The sequence below is a fragment of the Pipra filicauda genome, unplaced genomic scaffold (assembly GCF_003945595.2).
Source record: "Pipra filicauda isolate LSUMZ 115617 unplaced genomic scaffold, ASM394559v2 scaffold125_size2111803_pilon, whole genome shotgun sequence".
NCBI classification, from domain to species: domain Eukaryota; kingdom Metazoa; phylum Chordata; class Aves; order Passeriformes; family Pipridae; genus Pipra; species Pipra filicauda.
Window position 1 is genome coordinate 544,897 of NW_024103718.1, and position 21,996 is coordinate 566,892.

Sequence of the window (21,996 nt, forward strand, 5' to 3'; positions counted from 1 at the left end):
ATCCGAAATGAATCCTGGGGGGTGGTTCCTGGTGTAAATTACCCCAAACTGCTCAACAATATCTTTGGGCAAAGTGGTTGGAATGGTACATGGCAGAGCCAGGGCTGCCCTGGCACCGGGTTCCAAGGATGCTCAGGGAGCAGGGTGTAAACTGGTCCTGAGACCACTTTTAGTTAGCATCTCAGTCACTTCTAGAGATGCTAAGAAGGGCCTCCTCTAAGCAAAGGATGTAAAACCATATAATTAAAGGTGCGGGTATTAAAATGGCTGACGTGTAGACCCGCGGGAGCACTCTTGCCATTAGAATAAAAGCATTTTATTTGGGTTATTTGGGTTTAAACATAGATCAATAGGAAAAATCTTTAAACTGAAATAAGCATTTCTACAGGTATTCAAACTGATTTAGAGAAATCAATTTGCAATAACAGGTTAAATTTAAGCTGGTGCAACTTCCTCACATAGATAACCTCTTGAAGAAACACGCTGAATTGATGAATACATATGAAGTTGAAATATATCTATAGGCAAATGTCAGATAAATATTCTTGCTGTTACTGATCCAATTAAAATGAAGGTTTTATATGAGGATTTTAAAATCTGGAGTATTTTATGGAGCTCAGAAGAGGAAGCAATTGGGTGAAGAGGTAAACTGGCCAAGTTCAGGACATTGTACTTCCTGGTAGAAGAGCTGCGCTGGCTATGAACAGCTGAATTTGATACCTTCTTAATCACAGCAGCTAAATCAATTCAGTGGATCATACCCTCAGGAACGTCCGCAGCACAGGGGTGCATAAACTTCACACCTAACATCACTGATCTGAAAGTTTTGGCAGAAACGCTTAGGCAAGCCTTTCTGTGCTTGTTGGCTGCTCTTTGCTGCCAAAGCACTATGGTGACAGAGGTGTCCCTCTCCTGGTAGAGCAGCCTGAGGGGACCTGCGTAGGCTCAGCCTCTGCTGGACTCTTTAGAACTTTAACTCCCCTCCACTGTGAGTGCAGTGGAAAAGTCAAGTTTTGTCATGGAGGACAGAGGTACAGGCGCCTAGTTGCATCTACCAGCCTTGATAAGGAAGTAATTGTCTCCAACAGCTGGGTGGACAAGGTGAGCAGGCACTGCAAAACTCACCAACAAGTGACGGTTGCACTGGAGGACTTGGCAGGCAGCCGAGGAGGAACTGGGAAAAGTGATTTTTTTTTTCCTTGGTGATGTGTAGTTTTTGAAGTACTTGAAATGCTTAGGAAGAAGACCCCTGTGGTCAGCAAACCAACATTTTCTCTTAATTAGTTTCAGCAAATAGAGTAAAATGTTCATTGTTGTGCAGTTTTCAACATAGTGATAACAAAGGCAGTGTTCCTCTTTCTCCTGGTTGTCATTTTTCTGTATGACATTGTTCTTATGCCAGCTCAGGAAACATGGAATGCTTTGGCTTGGAGGAGTCTTCAAAGGTCATCTAGTTCAAGCCCCCTGTCATAGAAAGAGACATTTTCCACTAGACTAAATTGCTGAAAGCTTCATCCACCATAGCCTTGAACGCTTCCAGGGATGGGGCATCCACAACTTCTCTGCTCCAGTATCTCACCATACTCACAGTAAAGAATTTCTTGCTAATACTGCTTCTAATGCAGCCCAGGATATGGTTGGCTTTCTGGGATGGAAGCTCACATTTCTGAGTTATGTCCAATTTTTCAGACAGATGAACTTTTTCCTGGTGGACTTAAAAGAAAAAAAATTAATCTGAGTGAATTTTTGTGCATGATAAAAATTTATAGGGAAAATCAGTTTTTCGTAACCAAAGTATTGTCAATTTTTAGTCAAATACAGCAAATAGGTTTTGATGACACTTATAACTAAAAAGAAGAGTCAAGATGTGAAACTCTTCCTTTCAAAACTGAGGTGCATTTGAGAAATGGACACATTAAGAAAAAAGTAAAACTTTTTTGTTTTCTTAGATTGGTTAGAGCAAATGACAAGCTTGGCTTTATGAAGAAAAGGAGATTTTTTTTTATTTTTAAGGAGCTGCTGAAATGAAAAAGCTAAAAAAGAAACTAAAACGCAACAACACCCAGGTAACCACTTATATATTTTTTCTCCTTTTTTATTTTTTTTTAATTTATTTTTTAAATTTTTTTTCCTTTTTTTTCCTGTTTCTTTTTCACTTTTTCCCCCTTTCTTTTTAAATGTGCAGTGAACAGACTCCACAGGCAGTACGAATTTAGACAATCTGAGTGGTGAAAATACCTAATCTGTAAAACATGTAGTTTGGTGGAATAGGTGCCGAGCCCAAAAAGCAAGACTCATTGCCCTTATAAACTAGCATCAGGTGCATTATAGTGAAATCATAACTGTGTTGAATTCTCCATTTCTGAGAACATACTGAGAATGGAGAATATGCTTAGACACTGACCACCCTACATGAAATTGGAAAGCAAAACCTAAAAGAAAACCAGAAAACAGGGCATGAGAGGGGATGTGACATCTGGCTTCTCTGCCAATGAACTCAAGGACCAACTCTCTTCTTTTATCTTCGGAGGAAGATGTACTTACAAACAACAATTCCACTATGTTGATTTCCAATGTGTGGAGGACCCCGCTAGAACCTGGCTGCCCAAGTCTCTAGGATACACTGATGTTTGCCTGGTGTAAACTAGTTTGTTTCCAATCTAGGCAAAAGTTTTCCTGAAACAAATGTCCACTGAGACAATGGAAGCTTGTGCCACTGGTGGCTGCTGCTTGAATTCAGAAAGAAGAAAAGTCTAATGTCAACAGCTCTTCAGGCTGATGGATAGTGGTGTGGTTTTTTTTCTCTTTTCTACCTGTACTTAAGACATATTTTGCCTTTCCAGTAAGCTACCCTTGTCTGAAAGACACTTTTATAGGGGCTCAGGTAATTCACCCAAACTCCCCAGGGCAGATATGCAAGTCAGATAACAGCAGGAAACCAGTAAGGGTATTGGAATAAGCATCTGAGACAGGAACCTGTGGAAGGGGGATAAAATGCCACTGCCATACACTTAGCTCACTGATGGGTTAATAACTTGGTGCTTAGAGGTTCTTCATTGAGAACAACGGGCAACAGCAGCTAATGGGGTCCGACACCAGCGCCCTTGGGATGAAGAGGAAGGTTAATTGAATTCCAGTGAAGCTCCCTTTGTGTTGCAGAGCATTTGAACAAACCAGGGCAGCCAACTTCCCAGCATCAACCTATGCATTGTGGCAAGTTCATCTGTGGTATGACTAAACTGCCTTCAACAGAAGGAATGAATTTAGCCTCCAAAACTTAGTTTTGGGGTGATTGAGATAATCCTATTGGAAATTTTGTCTGACTACTCAGACCAGTGTTTGTTTTCACTTGTGAAAATATTGCAGGAGAAGGAGTGGGCATTCTTGGATGAGATGGTGCTGCTCCAAACGTACAACAGTGTGAACTCTTCTACTTCACTTATTCATGGACACCCTAATCTGCACAAAAACAAGAGCTGTGGGCATGTTGTGAAAAAAGAGAACAAAATAGATTATTCACACAAAGTCATTCGCTTGCTTTTGGCATCTAAATCTCCTTTGGCTTTTCAGAAGCTGTGATACTAGTCTTCAAATGCAGACAATACTGAACATAATGTTATTTTGAAGATGTTTAAGCCTGATTGTTCCACATCAGTTAAAACAAAGATGGTAGTTTCAGCTTGCCTGACAAAAGCAGATTTTATGTTTTCAGTTCTTAATTCACTTGGATATCTTCCAGTAGCAAATGGTTTCAGGTTATTAGTTTCTTCATTACAATAGTGATTGTCTGAAATCTGACCTGACTTTGGAATGATATTGAGATACATCTTTGCTGCATGTTCTCAGATTTCCCACAAACTGTTTTTTTATTTGAGCACTGACAATACGCACTCACTTTTTTACCCACCCAAGTTGTGAAGACTTTTACAACTTGCTTCCTAAGGAACAGACCTCTCTTAGTGGCTGAAAAGAAGTTTAAACACCTTCCTGTTTTCACTTGTATAGGATAACTTCGTAGGTAGTAATATTCCCCTGACAATTTTTTGTTTACCTTTGCTTAGGATCTATTCTTGTTTGAACTTTTCTCTGAGGTTGTCTGCACTGACTCTGATTTCCTGTTGCGTTATTTCCACTTTGTGTGTCTCTATTGTTTGTGCAAGCTGTTTGAACTCCAGGCATTCTTCAACTCTCTTTTCTGCTTCTTCACCTTCATGTTTAAATGTGCATTGGTTGCTCTGCTGCAAAGGAGGAGGTTATCATCTTCTTCGGTTATGTTGGGGGTATCACACTAAGGAAGTTTTTACCTTAACCTAGTCACCTGGGTGCTCCAGTATATATTACTTTCATATCTTTATAACTCCATTCCATTTCCTATATCTGCAAAAGTAAAACGGGACACACACACACACACACACACACACACGTCCAAATTCCACAGCAAACAAAGAAAAAGTGGGTTAAATAAAAATAAATAAAGAACAGACTTATTTAGTCCCATCTTTTGACTGAGACTCTTTGTGGCATTACTGATGAGGTCAGTTGCTGGAGTTAAAAAAAAGAGGCCCTCCAATTACAAGAATTTGAAAGCAGCTCTAAATAATCTAAATAAGCCACAGAGCTAGTTACTATGCAGCATTATCACAGACAAGCCAGGTATAGTGAATGCAGTTAGAATGAAAACTATAGGGAGGAATATTGTTTAAAGCAACTCACTTTTATTGACAGTGTACTGTAAGGCAAGGAAAAAATGTTTGCCAGATTTTTTAAAAAGAAGGTTTGCAGCAAGAGTGATCTCCAGTTCAATATATTATTGAACTTTCAAAGATAGTATCTTTTATAAATCCAATATTTATCTTTTTATCGTATATACAAAAGCTTAACTTAAACAAGCACAAAACAGAACACAAAATAATGGATTTGCATATGAAGTTTTGTTGATGGTTCATAATCTAGTAAACAAGAAAATGCACACATTCTGTTACTATAGAGTTACATTTGACTAGATTTAAACTTAAATATACCCCAAACCACATAAAACACCCAGAAAATACAGATGTGTTCAATATGACTACTTCAGAAAAAAATCTAAACAATGTTCAACCATACACTGGGAACAAAACATTGATAGATGCCAAGAAAACTGTATTTCATGGCCAAAACTAATTTTGCATTTTTGGTGAAGGCATCTGTGTGTTTTCACTGTTGTATTCTGACTGTTCTACATTAATATCTTGGCAAGAAAAAATTTTCCAAACACTGGCTTTTGTCTGCTTTTGAAAGGATATGTTTTTGAACTGGTGATGTAAATAAACTGCGAGTCTCTTAGAAGATCTCACATCAGGCCATGTTAGAGCAAACTATCATTTCCATAGGAAACAATGGTAACAGAAAGGTCCCAGCTATGCTAAAAAACCCAGTCGGGGGACAAGGAACAAAATCTGCAAACTCTGAGTTCTTCCCTGAGGGAAGGGCACATTTTTACCCCACATTTTTTGACAGCCTTAAATTCTGAAACTAACAAACGCTGTTGTATTTCATGGCTTTTGTTCTCTACCTCCACATCTGTATAGCATTGGCCTTTCACTGGAAAAACTTTCATGAAAGCGATAGCTGCTTTTTCACTGGCGATAACGTAGCATTATTAGCGGTTCGTAAAATAAATGAAGGCTAACGTCTCAAAATATGATGCATTAGGATAAAAGGGACAAAGGTACTTAACCTCAGTACATGTCATGCCTTAGCTTTGCAGGGCTGTAGCATGAGAAGTAACACAGGTAAGTAAAATTTGCTTCTACCTATATAGGCAAAACTGAACGTATTTTTAAAGACATACAATACTATTCTGTAATTAGAATCCCCAACATGCTAATTTTTATCACAGACAAGAAGAAAATTATTTTACAACTACACAAGGAAATGGGACCCAATTAACAGGAGAATAATGACACTGCACTTATATGTAGCCAGTATATTCTGAAAATGAAGCATAAACCCATGGTTTTCAACTGGAGGTCTTTTGCTGGATGCTTAAATGCACAGTTTTCATGTATTTTTTTCTTGTTTTTTTTCCCCTGTTTTCTCTATGAAAATCAAGCTCTTTGCATAATTAACCACAGCTCAAAGATATTTACATTTTAAAAGCCAATCCTTCACCTTCTGATTTTAAAATGAGTCATGCTGTATCTTGTATATTTTAAAAAAAGGTCCAGAAAAAGCTTAGAATTGTAATTCAGAATCTGTACTTTGTAAAAATACTTCCCTTGAACATGAAGTCAGTGCTGACCTCTTCAGGTCATTTGTGAATAATAAAATCTTTCTAAAGTAATGTTACTTAATAAGAACTGAGTGAAAACATAAGAACATTACCCCTGTATTGTAAAGTGTTGCCACTTTAAAGTACAGTATAGGTTGAAGAAAAACAGAGGTGTGTATATCAAAATATATTTTCACTATGATTCTACAGAACACATGAAATCTTTCAATACTCTGTCTGCCAAAGGCAATATAGTCTTTCTGGCTTTGTTAGTACCGCTATAGTATACAGGTTTCTTAAAGTACACTTAGTACCTATAGAGGTCAATTCTAACACCTAAACGTGTGCTATGCTTCATATGGCAGAAGGATAAGCATAGAAAAAATTTATGACATTGATTTTAAAGAAATTGTACATCACACATCTATGTTTAATTCTAAACATAGAAAATAAGACTGTACTTGAAGTGGTTGTTGTTGTTGTAGTATGACTTAAATGTTTCTCAGATGTCAAGAAGGTCCTCTCCACTCTCATCACTCTCCACAGTTAATTGTCTTGTCCACCATTTCTTGACTTCTGATCCACAAGAAGCAGCATCAGACATAGGATTCATTTTGCATGCAACAGATTTCATAGTTGAACGTCCACCAAAACGGAGGTTGACTGAAGACACTGAATGGCTTAGTGGTTTGGGGGCTATGAAATCAAACAGAAAGTTCTGTATTAGAGTAGATCTGCTTCTTGAGCATTTTTGCTTGGAATTCACGTACACAGAACTAGCTGGAGTGGGGACACCTTCAAACTGATTTACTGCAAAAAGAGTAGCGGTCTTTTCTAATGTTGTTGTGGCTTTTTGTTTGGGTTTTTTTTTGTTGCTGTTTTTTGTTTCTTTGTTTTTTTCCCATCTCTCACTGTTCACACTGCTCCTACTAATCTGCTGGTAGAGCAGTTTAATGGAGCAGTCCCTCATTTCCTTCTGCTGGAATAACTGATCCAAGAGACATCTTCCTATCTAGCTAATTGCAGCCTAAATATTTTAGGCAGTACTTACATGAGCTGACCTGCTGGCAAAATGGTCGAAGTGGTAAATGTGAGGAAAAGGGGAGGAAAAGTGCTTTTAGGGTTGGCAGCTGCACCTAGAAAATGATACTTTACTAGGGCCTAGGGTTTGAAGCCAGTACAAGGTGCTGGTATGGCAGTAAAACATGTCTAATTATATAAACCCTACAGTTGATCTTAATTATACTATTCATGATGCTAAATACATGTCTTTGTTGGACTGGAGGCACACTACTTATCTGTTGGGCTGTACTATGCATGGAGATGACCCTCCTTTTTAGGACTATCCACTGAGGAACATTCAAGATGGACATGGACCAGGTCAGTGTTAAGAAAGGAAAACCTGAGCTCCTCGTTCTCACCCGAAAAACCTGTCCAGTTGGCTACAGCAGTATGATTCCTCTTTAGCAAGCTTTCTCTTTCACTCTTTCTCTCTGTTCCAACAAAATGTTGATCTTTGACGCTCAGTGATATTTACTTGGAAAACATGGATTGCAAGCTCTCTATTAAACTATCCTGTTTCTTGGACAAGTACACTGGTCACAAAAGTAGGGTCAATGGTAGTCAGTAGAATAGCATGACTACCTCTTCCACTTAGGTATGACTGGGGTCTGAACACTGGCAGCCTTTGAAGGCAGCACTCTGACTCAGAACAGGACCAACTGATGACAGCTGAAAGCAGGTTGATGTGCTGCTCGCCATGGGTGTAGCAGGCTGTAGAGGTCAATATACACTTTAAGAGAGACTATTTGAGGTGGGGGAGACACGGACTCTTGAAATACGGACTTAATAAGGCATCAGACTGTAGCTATGCACCTCTCCCACCCTCCTCTATGGCATAGCCTAGCCTTTTTTCTTCTAGTGGACTGTAGTTACTAGAGTAACCTGTTTCTGAGAAAATAAATGGGAAACTGGTTGTACACATGGCCAATTCCTGTCTGAAGATCTAAAAATGTGTTATTATGGTTTAAGTTATAAATCATACATCTGGCATGCTTAGACAAGACAAGGCAGTAGGAAATTATTACCGTTGTTGGGAAAAAATTCATTTTCACCATACTTCACATGACAAAAGAGAACTCTAAATGCACAAGATGCTATCCAAACATATGGGTCGGTACAGTCCCCTATTCAAAGGTCCTGAATAAATGAAAAAGTAAAAAACCACCTGCACAGGGCAGTGCTTCAGTCCATCTTCCAAACTTTCAGAATTGTGAAAAAGGGGAGAAGCTGCTTTGTTGTAACAGCCATGAGGGTAGGAAAGCCCTGATGTGGGTGTAAGCAGCAGCCAGGGGGCAGAACTGTGAACCACGAAGCCTCTCACGGCCTTGTTATTGTACAGCAGCAATTTTGCATGTAAGGACTCCACTGATAAACCTTCTTCACTTACCTGATGGCAAGCGCCATTGTCCAAATTTACGCTGAGGTTTCCCAGCATCTCCAGAGTCTTGTCGATAGCCACCTCTGTCAGAAAGTGTGGGGCTAAGGAGCTGCTGCTGGCTACTCGTCTGAACGGAGATAAAAGAATCTCAGTCAGAGTTCCCCACTGCATGGGTATAATCCTAAGGGGGGGTATTTTTCTATCCTATTTCAAGCTTTTTCCATGAATAAAACAAAACATATTGCCATTTGTTAAGGCAGTATGGTTTCTATTCTTTAAAGCCCCAGAAAACTACTAACAGACAAATGTAAAATGGGCTCAATGCCACTGCACAGTCCCATTGAAGGGTATGAAATTATTCTCAGCCTTCTACATTCACTGTAGAAAGTAGCCCTTATGCTGTACTTTTTGGGTTCCCCAGCCTGGAAGAGCCCAGGGCTCCTGCTCAGAGGACACAGCATGACCAGTATTACCTCTCTTAGTGTGAACACTAGTTCAGGATGCCTGAACTGGAAAGCTTCACATCCCCAAGCCTGTATAAAGCTCATGCTGGAGCTGAAAGCTGGTGCTGTCAGAATTGTACAGTTGCCCTTTATAGTGATAGCAAGACAGTTAACTATGTTGGGGAATTACTGCCTTAGACCATCTTGCCTTTACATCAGCAAAGACCAAAGCAAAACAAGGTATTGCTTTCAACCCTTTCAGTTAAAACGGTGTTTTAAAAAAGAAGAAATAAGAAACAGGGAAGTTTTCTGAATTTGTTATGAGTAGCTGATAGTTTTCAGTTTAACATACCTCTGGCTGAGCACTGTTATCTTGATTAATAGCATTCATATCTTCACTTGGCTGTGTTGTCTCAATGCTGGGAGGATTCAGAAATCGGCTCAACTCCTGCTGTTGACTCTCTCGCAGACTATGGATAATGCTGCACGACTGCTGTTGTTTCTATCAAGGCACAATATGTGATGAAAAAAATGTTCTCACTGGTGTGTCACAGTGATTTTTTTTAAAGCATTCTAAATATTTAACTGAACAGCCAGATGTGGATCCCAGGTGCATCAATAAAGATCCATGTATCAGATGTTGCTATTTAAATAAAGTGACTTCCAGCATATTTCTAACCTTTATATAGGGAATAGAGGATTAAAATCAAGAATTATATTAAGTGGAAGGCATGTTGCTCAACTGTTGGTTTAAACCTACAGTTTAAACACACACAAAGTTTCTAATTGATGAGTTAAAGTTCTTCCAAAAATAAGAAACAAGGAAATTGTTAGAGATTCACAGGAAATTACATGAAGGCAATGAAAAAATTCTGATTTCTTTCATGGACTTTGGAACAGGCTGCTAATAAGACTGAATAAAACTGTAGTGAAAACCTTGGGACTAAGTATAGATTTATAGTACAAATAGAAAAACAAACCTACCACCATTATGATCTTACAATCTAATTTGCTTTTAAATTAAAATAAACAGCCTTTAGGAAGGTTTTCACTTTCCTGGGTAGTTTTCACATGCTCCCTCTAGAGACACTTGGAGAATAACAAGAGAATTTGAAAGCAGATATTAACTTCCATAATTACATTCAGTTTATAAAAGGTTCATATAATGTGAAATGATCTGAACCATATTATTGGAGTGAAATGAATAGCATATTTACTTTAACATAGTGTAGTTCAGTATCATAATGAAATGAACAACAGAGTTGAACAAACCCAGAACTGAGAGTTGAGACTAAATTTACTGCCATTGTTATTCACATACAGAGATGAGATAAAAAATGAAACTATGTATCATTGAACACTGAGGTTTCAGCTGGAATGTACATTACATTCAAAATGTCCTGTTACGATTTTTTATACAGATTGCTATGGAAAACCTTCAATCACAAGAAGTAATTTTTTATAGAAATAAAAAATATATGTGTCAAAAGCTGGACTCAGACTTACAGGAACTGAAAAATCAGTCATCAATGCAATCAGGTTGTGATTTTTTATATAAAGGAAGAGTTGGTTTTGGAAGACAACATGAGAATAACTGCAAAACCTAAACAAAATTTTTTGCTTCTTTTTTTAATATAAATTTATCCAAGCCAAACTTCAACCAGCATGTATTGTAGCTATCCTGAGCAAAGGTAAAAATGTTTCTGACAATCAGAAGCACTTCATAAACAGAACACAGAAGCACTGGTTAGGTCTATACGGGTAAGTTAAAGAGACTGGGATTGCCTGCAGTGCTGAAGCCAAGGGACAGGCCAGGACTTGTATGATCTGGCTAAGCTTCCCTCTGCCTCTAGCTTCAACCACTGCCTACTGGCAGCGGTCTCCACCCTGATATGCCTGGAGGACAGTGATGCTCCTGCAGCGGTGGTCTGGGAGACCATATGGCAGTGGTCTGGGGGTATATGAGTACGCATAGGCCAAAACTGGCCAAAACTGTGCTGAAGAACATGCTAATGGGTGATCCCATCCCAGCCCTGAGCCAAGCCCCTTGTCCCTGCTTAGTTTACTGGCTACACAGCTACGGTGTGCCATGGTTCATATACCTGCTTTGCATGTACACATACGGCTCATTTGCACAAAAAATAACTGTAATGGTTCACTCAAATGATTTATCTTAATACAGGTTCCATTTGAAGAGTCATTTTCAGGTGACAGATCTACCAGCAGAGTCAAGGAAATTATACAATTATATTCTGTGAGGCGGGATTAGGCCTATGAAGTTTCATCAAATTATATTTTTTTTTTCTTTATTCCTTTGACTTTGGTCTCTGCACATGCCTCTTCCTGCTCTATCGAAAATACAGATAGATTTTTGTCAGGAAGACAGGTTTTGCCTTCAAAAGATGCTTATTTTTGTTGCACTTTCAATTGAGCTGTAACACACATTTTTTTGCTGAGTTAGCAAATGCTACATACTTCTTCAAATAAGTATTATCATGACTCCAGAGCAAATGAAGCACAGTGGTAGCAAATTCCAGCAGTGTTGAACAGTACAATTTATGCAACCATTTAGATCCTGGTTTTGCTTGACTTACTGCTCTGATTCGCTTCAAGCACTTCTTCAGCCACATGCGTATGGTCTGTTTGGCCACCTCCTCTTCTATGGTATATTCCAGTTGTTCCCTAGCAAGCAGCTCTTCCAGTTGAAGACTTTTTCTGATATCAACAGACCTATATGAAAGCATGCTGGAAGAAACACAATTTATTTATTTTTAAATGCTGGTATCATTACATTTTAATCTAGAAAATCAAACTTCATACTTGAGACCTTAGTGCAAAAATACATAACTAGGGTGTGTGCAATAAATTCACATTTGATGCTAAAAAATTGCTGAGATGATTCCAGAAGAGACTTGTGGTGCTCAAAACAAAGACCTTATCACCTACCTGTAGCTATTGAAAACAGGTGAGCTGCTGAACTGTGAGCAATTAGGGCATTTGTGGTGGTGTTTTGATTTTTTATTTTTTTTCCCCCCTAAGTGTTTATGCTTGGATAATGTTCCCATTTCTATTTTATTTCCAGTCAGGCTCGCTGTCATGTTGCTACACTTGAAGGTGCAGCATTTCATTAGAAGGATACAAGAACAACATGTGACTGCTGTTTGTGACAAATTGCCTCCAATGAAAATCTTAAAATACTTAGAGCTGATTCCCTAGGACCTGTGTTTTCCATCACTAATATTTTTGCAGGAAAAAAAGAGAAATCTAATTTTTGTACTGCATTTAAAATTGCAGTGCCTCTGTGGCTACCAGTCTTGCCTTTTCCCAAGTCTAATGACTACCTGTTAGCCTGGAGAGAAACACAGGCCATTATATATCTTCTAAAAATGTAGAGAAAATCTCAGGGTACCTGAGCACATCATGAAAAGTGACATCACCACCATTGTGAAGCCGCTCCATTTCATAGCACATGTGCTTGAACAGCAGCTTGTCCTTGTCGAGATCCACCTCCAGCCTGCCTCGCAGAAGCCTCAGCAGAAATTTCACTCGGAAGGTAGGGATTACCCCCTGTGTAAAATTGCATAATAGATGGTAAATTATTACTGCGACCTAACAACCGGCTCAGACATTCAACTTGATCAGTGAGAGAAACACGATTTCTCCAAAGACTCTGTGCCTAATCCTAGCCTATTTAAGTCACTGTGAATACATTACTGAAAAATATGCACATGAAGCCAGCTCTTCAGCACATTCACAGAAGTCTTGGCTGTTATTTGACTCATATACAGTCTATGTTGGTTATTTTGCCAGAAATTTTCAAAATTGCCTGGGGATTGAGTTTTTCCATTTGCATTCATCTGTAATGAGAATCATATGCCTGGAGAACTGACTTTGAAAAATGGAAATTAAACTACAATTTAAACACTCACAGCCAAGCCTACAAATCACTGTAAACCTGTTCCCTTCTCTGCATCTTTGGACAGGAGAATGTTGGGAGTTTTTATTTTATTCTTTTTTTAGGACTCAAGGTACTTCCCTTTGAAACTGTGGTACTCATAATATTCAAATATTTTTTTCTACTGAATAAGCCTGACCAGAACTATTTTTGCTGTAATGTGTTGTTCCACATCAGAGAGATAGTGTCAGTGCTGGGCACAATGGATCCAGAACTCTCTACCTCTATCAGTACCTCTATCAGTATCAGCAGCTTTCATCTCCAGCACAGCCATGTGCCAACTACAAGGAGCCAACTTGTTTCACTGCCATGTTGTTCATATTCAAATCTTAGTGATGTCATGAATCATTCAGATAATGACTTAATTTGTGTGAGCATCTGAACACCTCAGTCTCCCAGATGTTATTCTTACTCCAGAATCACAGAATGGTTGAGGTTGGAAGGGACCTATGGAGCTCACCTTGTCTGATTCCCTCTGTTTAAGCAGGGCTTCCTAAAGCCAGTTTCCCAGGACCATGTCCAGATGTCTTCTGAATATCTCCAAGGACAAAGACTCCACAATCCCCCCTGGGAAACCTGTGACAGTGCTCAGTCACCCTTACAGTGAAAAAGTGTTTCCTGATGTTCAGAGGAAACCTCCCATATTTCAGGATGTGCCCATTGCCTCCAGTCCTTCACTGGGGAGCACGGGGCAAAGCCTGACTCTGCCCTCTTTGCAACATCCCTTCAGGTATTTGACAAGCTGCCCCTGAGCCTTCTCCAGTCTGAACAGTCCCAGCTCTCTCAGTCTTTCCTCACAGGAGACATGCTCCAGTCCCTTCATCATCTTTGTGGCCCTTTGTATGTCTGTGTCTCTGTGTACAGAGGAGCCCAGAATTGAACCCAGGACTCCAGGTGTGGCCTCGCCCGGGCTGAGTAGAGGGGAAGGACCCTCTGCCTTGGCCTGATGGCAATACTTTGTCTAATGCAGCCCAGGACACCACTAGTCCTCTTTGCTGCAAGGGCAATGGTGGCTCATGTTCAACTTGGTGTCCACCAGGACCCCCAGGTCCTTTATTGACAAGCTGCTTTCCAGTTGGGTGGCCTCCAGCATGTACTTTGCCCTGGTTTATTCTTCTCCAGGTGCAAGACTGCATTTTTCCTTGTTGAACTTCATAAGGCTCCTGCGAGCCCACTTCTCCAGCCTGTCGAGGTCCCTCTGGAAGGCAGCACAACCCTCTGGTTTATCAGCCACTCCTTCCAGTTTGGTGTCATCAGGAAATGTGCTGGGGGTGCCCTCTGCTCCGTGGTCCAGCTCATTAATGAAGATGTTGAACAGGATTGGACCCAGTACTGACTCCTGGGGTACACAGCTAGTTACTGGCCTCCAACTAGAATCTGTGCTGCTGATCATCACCCTCTGGGCCTGGCTATGCAGACAGTTTTCAGTCCACTTCATTGTCTTCTCACTCAGCCCATACTTCATCAGCCTCTCCATAAGAATCAAGCTCTCCCAAAGATCAGACACATAAATGGATATGAGTTTGTAGACTTTCAAGGGGACAACTCTTTGGAAGCTGTGAGGAAAGATGCTATTATATTAATCCTTTAAATAGGTACGTTTGTTTGTAAATCTGCTACTATAAGTACTTCACAGAATACACATTAGTATTCGAAGGGTCATGAACAACTTCAGATCATGCTCACTGAACTTCTAAAATCTAACCTCTCAGTGAGTTTTGCCAACATACTTTGTTTTCCCCATACTTTCTTACAAGGAAAGCTGGAAATTTACTAGATTTCTGTGATTATTATCAAATGTCTTACCTCTCTTTTGTCATCAACCATGTTCCATATAATTTGAAAATGCCTAAGATCATTATAACTTAGAAGCTGGTCTTCTTCGGTTGAGTAAAACAATGAGAAATTCTCCACAATGATAGCTGAAAACCACAAGAACAAAAATACACCACAAAGAATGCCTGTAGTTACATTCTAACTGGTTAACATCTAATTCTATTGTGCCAACTTCATATTAATAAATGCCTGTATGTTCAGACAAGGATTTTGAATGCACAATATACCATTATGCCACATCAATATTCACCATGCTCACTTTTTAAGAGCTGTATTTTAAATGCTGGTGAGATCCTAACCTAAAGTTCTAATGTCAATTAAGTGAATTCCAATGATGTTCAAAAAATATTAACTGAAGAAAGAAAAGCTCAGAAAACAGTATTTCATAGGGAAACTGTACTCTACAAATACAACATATTCGTTCAAAAAGCTTACATTTCCAAACTTCCTGAGTTTTAGCGTACACCATACCAAAGAAGTATCAAAACCATTATACTCATACAAGATAACATTGAAAGTACAAGGTAGCCTCATACCTGAATAGCACAACAGACTCACATCTAGCACACTATATGCCAAGATGGACCTTACCTTTTTGTTATTAATGCATATTTTCACTTACCAACAAGCAAGTTTAGCATGATGTACGCAATGATGACATAGAAAGAACAGAAATACATAAGAGCACCGGCATAATTTCCACAGTCTGTTTTCCAGTAGGTGCTGTTATCTGGTGTGCAAAATGGAGGCTGAACCTTCAAAACAAAAGAAAATAAAGTAAAATGTTTCTCTGCAAACAATACAATAATTAAGACTATTATTTCTTTAAAGCTTCCCAGATAGGGAATAATACTATGGGCATTATTGTGGGCAGGTTTTTTTTCTTTCTTTAGTAGTCAAAAACCAGAAAACAGAGAGACATATGACAAAAAAGGCTTAGGCATGGATCTCAGTCCACATGCAGAGCACATTGTGCATTATGCCACTGTACAGAAATAACCTGGTGCTCTGAAACATGGTGCTTTCCAGAAATCTTCCTTGCTGCTCATTAATTTTAAAAAGGAAAGGCATATGATTTTCTTTGCAATGGAAAGCACAGACAAACATTTACCTATAACGATTTGAGGATTAATTCTGAGGTCATCAAGACTATCATTATCATGGACTGAACCTAAGTGCAGGCATTAAAGAAAAAGTTAATCTGAAAAGACACCTTGCCCCAGTCAAAGAAGAGATAAGAGTGAAAAAGTAAGTTATTGCACTTCTGATTTTGAAACATTTTCATTTGAAAACGAAATTGTTTCATTTTTGCTTTTAAACCATCTAATAGCCTAGCTCCAAGAAATACTACACTATGAGTACGGGATTGGAGCTGCAATGTGCATGTTCTGAGGTTTAGTGAACATTATATCTCTTGAAGAGATAAAGGCAAGCACAATATTCCTTCTACAAAGCTAAGATAGTGATAGCAGTTTGAGATGGAAGAGTGTATCTAATTTCTTGTCTACTGTAGCTCTGGCAGCATTGTAAATTACCATGCAGTCATGCATAATTTTGTTCCAGTCTTCTCCAGTAACTATTCTGAAGAGTACAGTAATAGCCTTGCCAGCTGATGAAAAATTTGCATGTCTGTTTTAAAGAAAAAGAGAGAGAGAGATTGTTTCACTTTCCAGAAATAAAACATTGGCAAGAAAAAATGTTTCCAGTTTCTACTGTTCTACTATTTTAAACTAAAAATAGTTACAGTATCATTTGAATGAGCTCATTGAATTATTTATTTCATGACTTAAGATGTAATAACTGAACTCTAGCTCAGACATGGGTCTGAGTATTTTAGTACATTTTATTTAGAGCTAAAGCAAACTCAAGGCCAGATCCTATTTCCTGTGTCCATTTTCTTCTATAAGCTTGATGATGACTGGGAAATCTTCAGTTAACAGACAGTTCAAAGAACTGTCTCCTCTCTGTATCAGCCTGGAATATGGATCCTGTTCTTGGGTGATGCCAAAAAGATGTAGTAGGTACACCGTGTTTCAGCAGCTTGCGGGTTAGCGCGGTGCTGCTTTGAAGCATATTCCAGCTGGCATAATGAAGAACAACTCTCAGTCTGCTCTGGGTTGGATCAGGTGTCATTTGGGCCAATGCACAAGGACTGGAAAGACGGCTCAGTATCAGAATAGGATGTCTCCTGTCAGAAATTCTGTTTAGAACTCTTCAGCTAGACCTGGAGAATTGTCTGGTTTTTTACCATGGATAAACTCTCTAGCAGAATGTGATTTCTTCAGGCTGCTTAAAGAACATCCCCACAAGGTAGGAAGTACACACTGTACCTGTTAATGTTCTCTCCATATTTCACTGTACCAAATAAAACCACTCCAGCAAAAGCATAACAAAGAAGCAGTAAGAACATTCCCACTATGATGAAGAAACTCTTGTACATGCTGACAACCACAGTAAGGAGCAACATTTTTAGTGTCACCTGGAAGGACAGAGAAAAAATCATCTATGATGCCATTCAGGAAAGCAAAGAAAAAAAGAAAAGACAGTTCTTGCACTTGCCATTTGACAATAAATTCTTTACACACATACATTAATGGATGAGCCCAGTAAAAAGGTACGTTATAAATCTGATTTGAAGTGTGTGTCATTTTTACTTGTTGTAGACATCAGCATATCTTCATCATTTACAAGGTCAAGATGTTGCTCCTCAAAAAGTATATATAAGATAATACAGCTTAGGATAATACAGTGAAAATATAGCGTAAGCTTAACTCTAATATTCTAGAATCAGTATACTCCTGAAGTATCAGAATTAGCATTGCATGAACAGTGGTGCAATAAACTACTCTGATCTTATCTGAAAGTGATTCTAACTGTTAGATAGAAACTACAGACACTGCAGCCTACTTAAAGGAATGGGTTGATGTATAGAGAAGGGGATTTCCTTAAGATTAGTGTAGCTTAATTAAACTATTAATTTCTCATGCAAGTTTGTGAAAGACCAGGGAGACTTTCTAGTATCCTTCCAGTCCCTAAAGGAGGCCAACAAAAGAGCTGGAGAGGGACTTTTTGCAAGGGCATGTAGAGACACGACAAAGGCAAATGGCTTTAAACTGAAAGAGGGAAGCTTTAGATTAGATGTTAGGAAAAAATTATTTACTGGGAGAGTGGTGAGGCATTGGAACAAGCTGCCCTAAAAATTTGTGGATGCCCCATCCCTGGAAGTGTTCAAGGCCAGGTTGGATGGGGCTTTGAGTAATCTGGTCTAGTGGAAGGTGTCCCTGCCCATGGCAGGGCAGGGTTGGAACTAGCTGATATTTAAGGTCCCTTCCAACCCAAACCATTCTGTGAGTCTATGATTCTGCAAAGTTGGTCATAGAGTTTAAGATGAGAACATAATTTTGGAAATTACATAGGCCGTAGGCCTAGATTGTAGCTATTACTTTCTCATGCATGTATATTGTACATCTTACTGTTGATAAAGTTATTGCCCTAGATTGTCCTGACACCCTTAACTGCTTTGGATGTGATGGAAAATTCCCTTTAATGGGACTGAGGGAGTCAGTTTTCTTTATAATCAAGCCAAATTCATGCTGACCTTTAGTCATCACATTGCAACAGAACAGGTAAATTAGTGAAACTCATACAGCTCCTAACAGGAAAGCACAAATGACTAGGTTAAAACCTTGAAAAAAACTTTAGAATCAATCTGAAACCTCTGAAGGCAATCATTTGGTCTGGATGCATAGGAGAAGCAAGGATTTTTCATTTGACTTCCAAGGCTCTTCAGGCTCTGTGCAGTTTGACTGAAAGAAAACTTTTTCCCTCTACTGAACAAATCCTTTGACTTACTGTTCTTAACCCCAGCAACCTAGTACAGCAGTCTTTTCATCACATTTACTTTAATATGTCAGACTTCATAGAAGATATTTGGATAGTGTAAGAAGTTCCACAGCAAGGGAATGCAGTGTCACCACTTGTCAAATAAATGTGTTTGTTCTCTGCCTATGCTTATTCTGCCTGTCTACTCTCAATTACACCAGAGAAAATCCAAACACAAAAGAAATGTAAACTTGAGAAGTGACTTGCTTTATAACCATGCAAGTGTTTCCAGAAGAACATCTTGGCCCAATATTGTTTTAAAATTGAATGTAAGTCCTTTAGCATGATAAGACATACACTGTAGAGACAAAAGACACAGACCTGCACTCTGGAGGAAGAAATTTCTGTAAAAGAGCACTATCATAATAAGATGAATGCATCAACCACTTCTACTGTAGTCTTGCAGCAAAAATAAATAAATAGCATGCTTTAGAGATGCATAGCATCTAGTCCTTTAACCAATACCTGAGCACTTCAACAGCTGTAGTTCCTAATTAATACTTACGTGCTTTCCACAAATTGAGAAAAACCTGAAGACAATTACACATGCCCCCATCATGTATGTGTACGCGTTCTGGAACACAAACACAGAAGACTTAATACATTGTGCCCCAAGGATTTCTTGGAAAGATCATGACAATTGATCTTTTAATAATATAGAGCAATCCCCATATAAAATAAGAGAAATCATAAACTAGTAGCAACAATATCAAAAAACCCAAACCCAGCCTCTCCACACATCAAACCGAAAAACCTTCAATCCTCTATTAATTATGTCCATCAGGCCCAGTCTACTTGTCTAGGCAGTCACTGGATTACAGAAACTCCTCAGGCCTTCCAAGCTACTTAGCAGCAGGGGGCAAACTGTGAATGTCAGGGCAAAATGTCTAGTCACAGAAGACAGGTTTTCTTTCAAACAGAGCTTGGGGCAGACAAGAGAGAATCCCACAGCCATTACAGGGTTGTGACTTTGACAACTTGTGATCCATGACAAGTATCAACCATCCCTTCTCCTTCCCTTGCAAATAAAAGAACCAGGAGTGTATTTAAATTTAAAAAACTGGTGTGGGATGGAGGGAGAGCTGATTTCCTCCCCTCTCCTCCATGTCTTCTTGGATTAATCATCCCCCCTTAACCCAAAACAGTGGTACAGAATCGCTGGTGGGTTTGGGACAGTCTATATTGTTCAGTAGTTTTGAACCAATGCTTTCTTCCAGTCCTTTGCTCCCATTTGCATTCTGTGCATTGCCTCTTTCTTCTTTCTTTGCTCATGAGACTGTTGTTGGCAAGAGCTCTCAGTCTGTTCAGTCTCCTTCCTTTTCTCAGTCACATTACACCTAAAGACTTGTTTTCTACCACATTTACAGACTCTTAACTCATATCAGTAAGACAACCTTTGCACTACATCGTTGTCCACGACAGTGATTCCTTCTTAGCATCAAGCTTAATGTTCTTCAGCCGTATTTCAGCCTTATTAAACTCCCGAGGGTTTATCTCAATGTATAGCAGCAATCCTACTGCTGGTGCTTAACAGATGAAATCACTTTAATCACTGCAATTTCATTCTGTAAATCTTACCAGTAAGGCAAAGTGAAGTATCACCCATATAACTCCAAGAGATGTCACCAAGAGATCATACCGATTTCTTCTGCTTTGCCAGAAGCCAGAAGGTGACATTGCAATAATCTTCATCGTGACCTAAGGATAAAAGAAATTAAAACTTGTAATGAAGAAATGGTTATTTCTTGCCATAAGATTCCTCTTCCATTCTCTAAAATGTTTGATTGAGTTTATCAAACAATCAAGGACACGTTTCACATCAGTTAAATGTTCCTATGTGGACTAACCAAATAAACCAGATATTGATGTAAGGTGATGTATGTAGAGGGAACATCAGAGAGCTTCTCATACACAATTCGTATAAAACCTCAAATCAAGTTAAGAGCTACTAAATAAAGACCATAAATGTCAGGCATTCATTACATTATTTTTTCCATTCCACCTTGCAACCCTGCCGTTTAATATTTTGGAAACCTAAACCATATATAATGTTGAGGTAAAAGGCTGACTTTCCAGGTAGTTTTTTGCCTTATAATGTTTTCTGAAGCCTGACTACAGAATGAACAATATGGTCTCTGAATTTCTAATTGTGATTTGAGGTATCTGAAAATATCTTGCCTCCTTCTACCCAGTTAGCTGAGGTGCCCTAGAGAATTGGAGATAGATGCATGGGGCTGGAAGGGATGACAGAAGACTGGTAAACATCCCTACTTTTCTGCAGTGGCTAGTGGAGGTAACTGAATCTCACCCTTCATCTTCCTTGATCACAGTTACAGCTTAAACACCTACCTCGAATATGGAATATAAGCACCTTAGGTACCTACAATCTTGAACTGAATACCACACCATGCAAATAAAAAACCCCACATCTCCCTTTATTCTGCCATCATCAGTGTGGTAACAAAAGTGAGATCTTCAGATTCTTCCTGTTCTTCTATACCACATATACTGATGTGAGCAGTAGAGGTTTAAGATTGAATCAGGAGTCGTTAGATTAGATATAGGGCTGTTAGCTATGCAGAAAGCTTCCTCATGGATCATGCCTGCTAGTGGTAGCAGACCATGTACATAGCAGATTCTGTAACAAGACAATGATGCCTTAGGGAAGATCCTGGGCAGGAAGCTGCTTTGTTTCCATAAATGGTGTGCACTCACAGTGTGATAGCTTGCCTGTTGAGACAACCAACCGATGTTTTTTGGCTCTGACAAAGTTCCTTTGAAATTCTACAAGTGTGTTTGTTTCCCCTGACAGTATAAGAGAAAAAAGTAATTCCAAAGACACAGTTACTAGGTAAATTAAAACCTGCCTGCTTATGACACAAAACTTTTCTGTGTTGCTCAGTCTCCCTAGAGATACTGATTTCTCCTGGGTAGGGAAAAAAAATCAACAACGTGGCCATACTCTAGCTACAGCTAGTGTATACAAGCTATTCACTTCATTGTTTATTCATCACTGCTGGCAAAACCTATCAGTGGAACATAGGAACTGTCATATTGGATTAGAGCAGTGGGAAACATGGTCTACTATCCTGTTTCTGCTAGTGGTCAGTATCAGCTATGTAGAATGGACTGACAAGAAGAGTAGTCAACCACAAACTTATAAAGAATTGTGTACTAACCTAACCAC

General features: G+C 39.1%; 1 protein-coding gene across 5 annotated transcripts in view; it reads right to left on the bottom strand.

The window, feature by feature from the left end:
• Positions 1 to 300: 300 nt before the first annotated feature.
• The window catches only part of NALCN (sodium leak channel, non-selective), a 225,406-nt gene continuing 203,710 nt past the window's right edge, over positions 301 to 21,996 (bottom strand). For 4 of the 5 annotated variants that reach the window (XM_039389448.1, XM_027730766.2, XM_027730763.2 and 1 more), the window contains 11 exons: positions 20,388 to 20,507; positions 19,315 to 19,383; positions 17,258 to 17,406; positions 16,463 to 16,556; positions 15,550 to 15,682; positions 14,898 to 15,013; positions 12,546 to 12,703; positions 11,731 to 11,881; positions 9,489 to 9,638; positions 8,703 to 8,820; positions 4,694 to 6,949 (listed from right to left, as the gene is read on the bottom strand). In XM_039389448.1, coding sequence (XP_039245382.1) covers positions 6,756 to 6,949; positions 8,703 to 8,820; positions 9,489 to 9,638; positions 11,731 to 11,881; positions 12,546 to 12,703; positions 14,898 to 15,013; positions 15,550 to 15,682; positions 16,463 to 16,556; positions 17,258 to 17,406; positions 19,315 to 19,383; positions 20,388 to 20,507 — 1,452 coding nt within the window. In that variant the 3' untranslated portion in view covers positions 4,694 to 6,755. Of the gene's footprint in view, positions 1,714 to 4,693; positions 6,950 to 8,702; positions 8,821 to 9,488; positions 9,639 to 11,730; positions 11,882 to 12,545; positions 12,704 to 14,897; positions 15,014 to 15,549; positions 15,683 to 16,462; positions 16,557 to 17,257; positions 17,407 to 19,314; positions 19,384 to 20,387; positions 20,508 to 21,996 lie in introns of those variants that run through there. The other variant, XM_039389441.1, reaches the window with a different exon arrangement.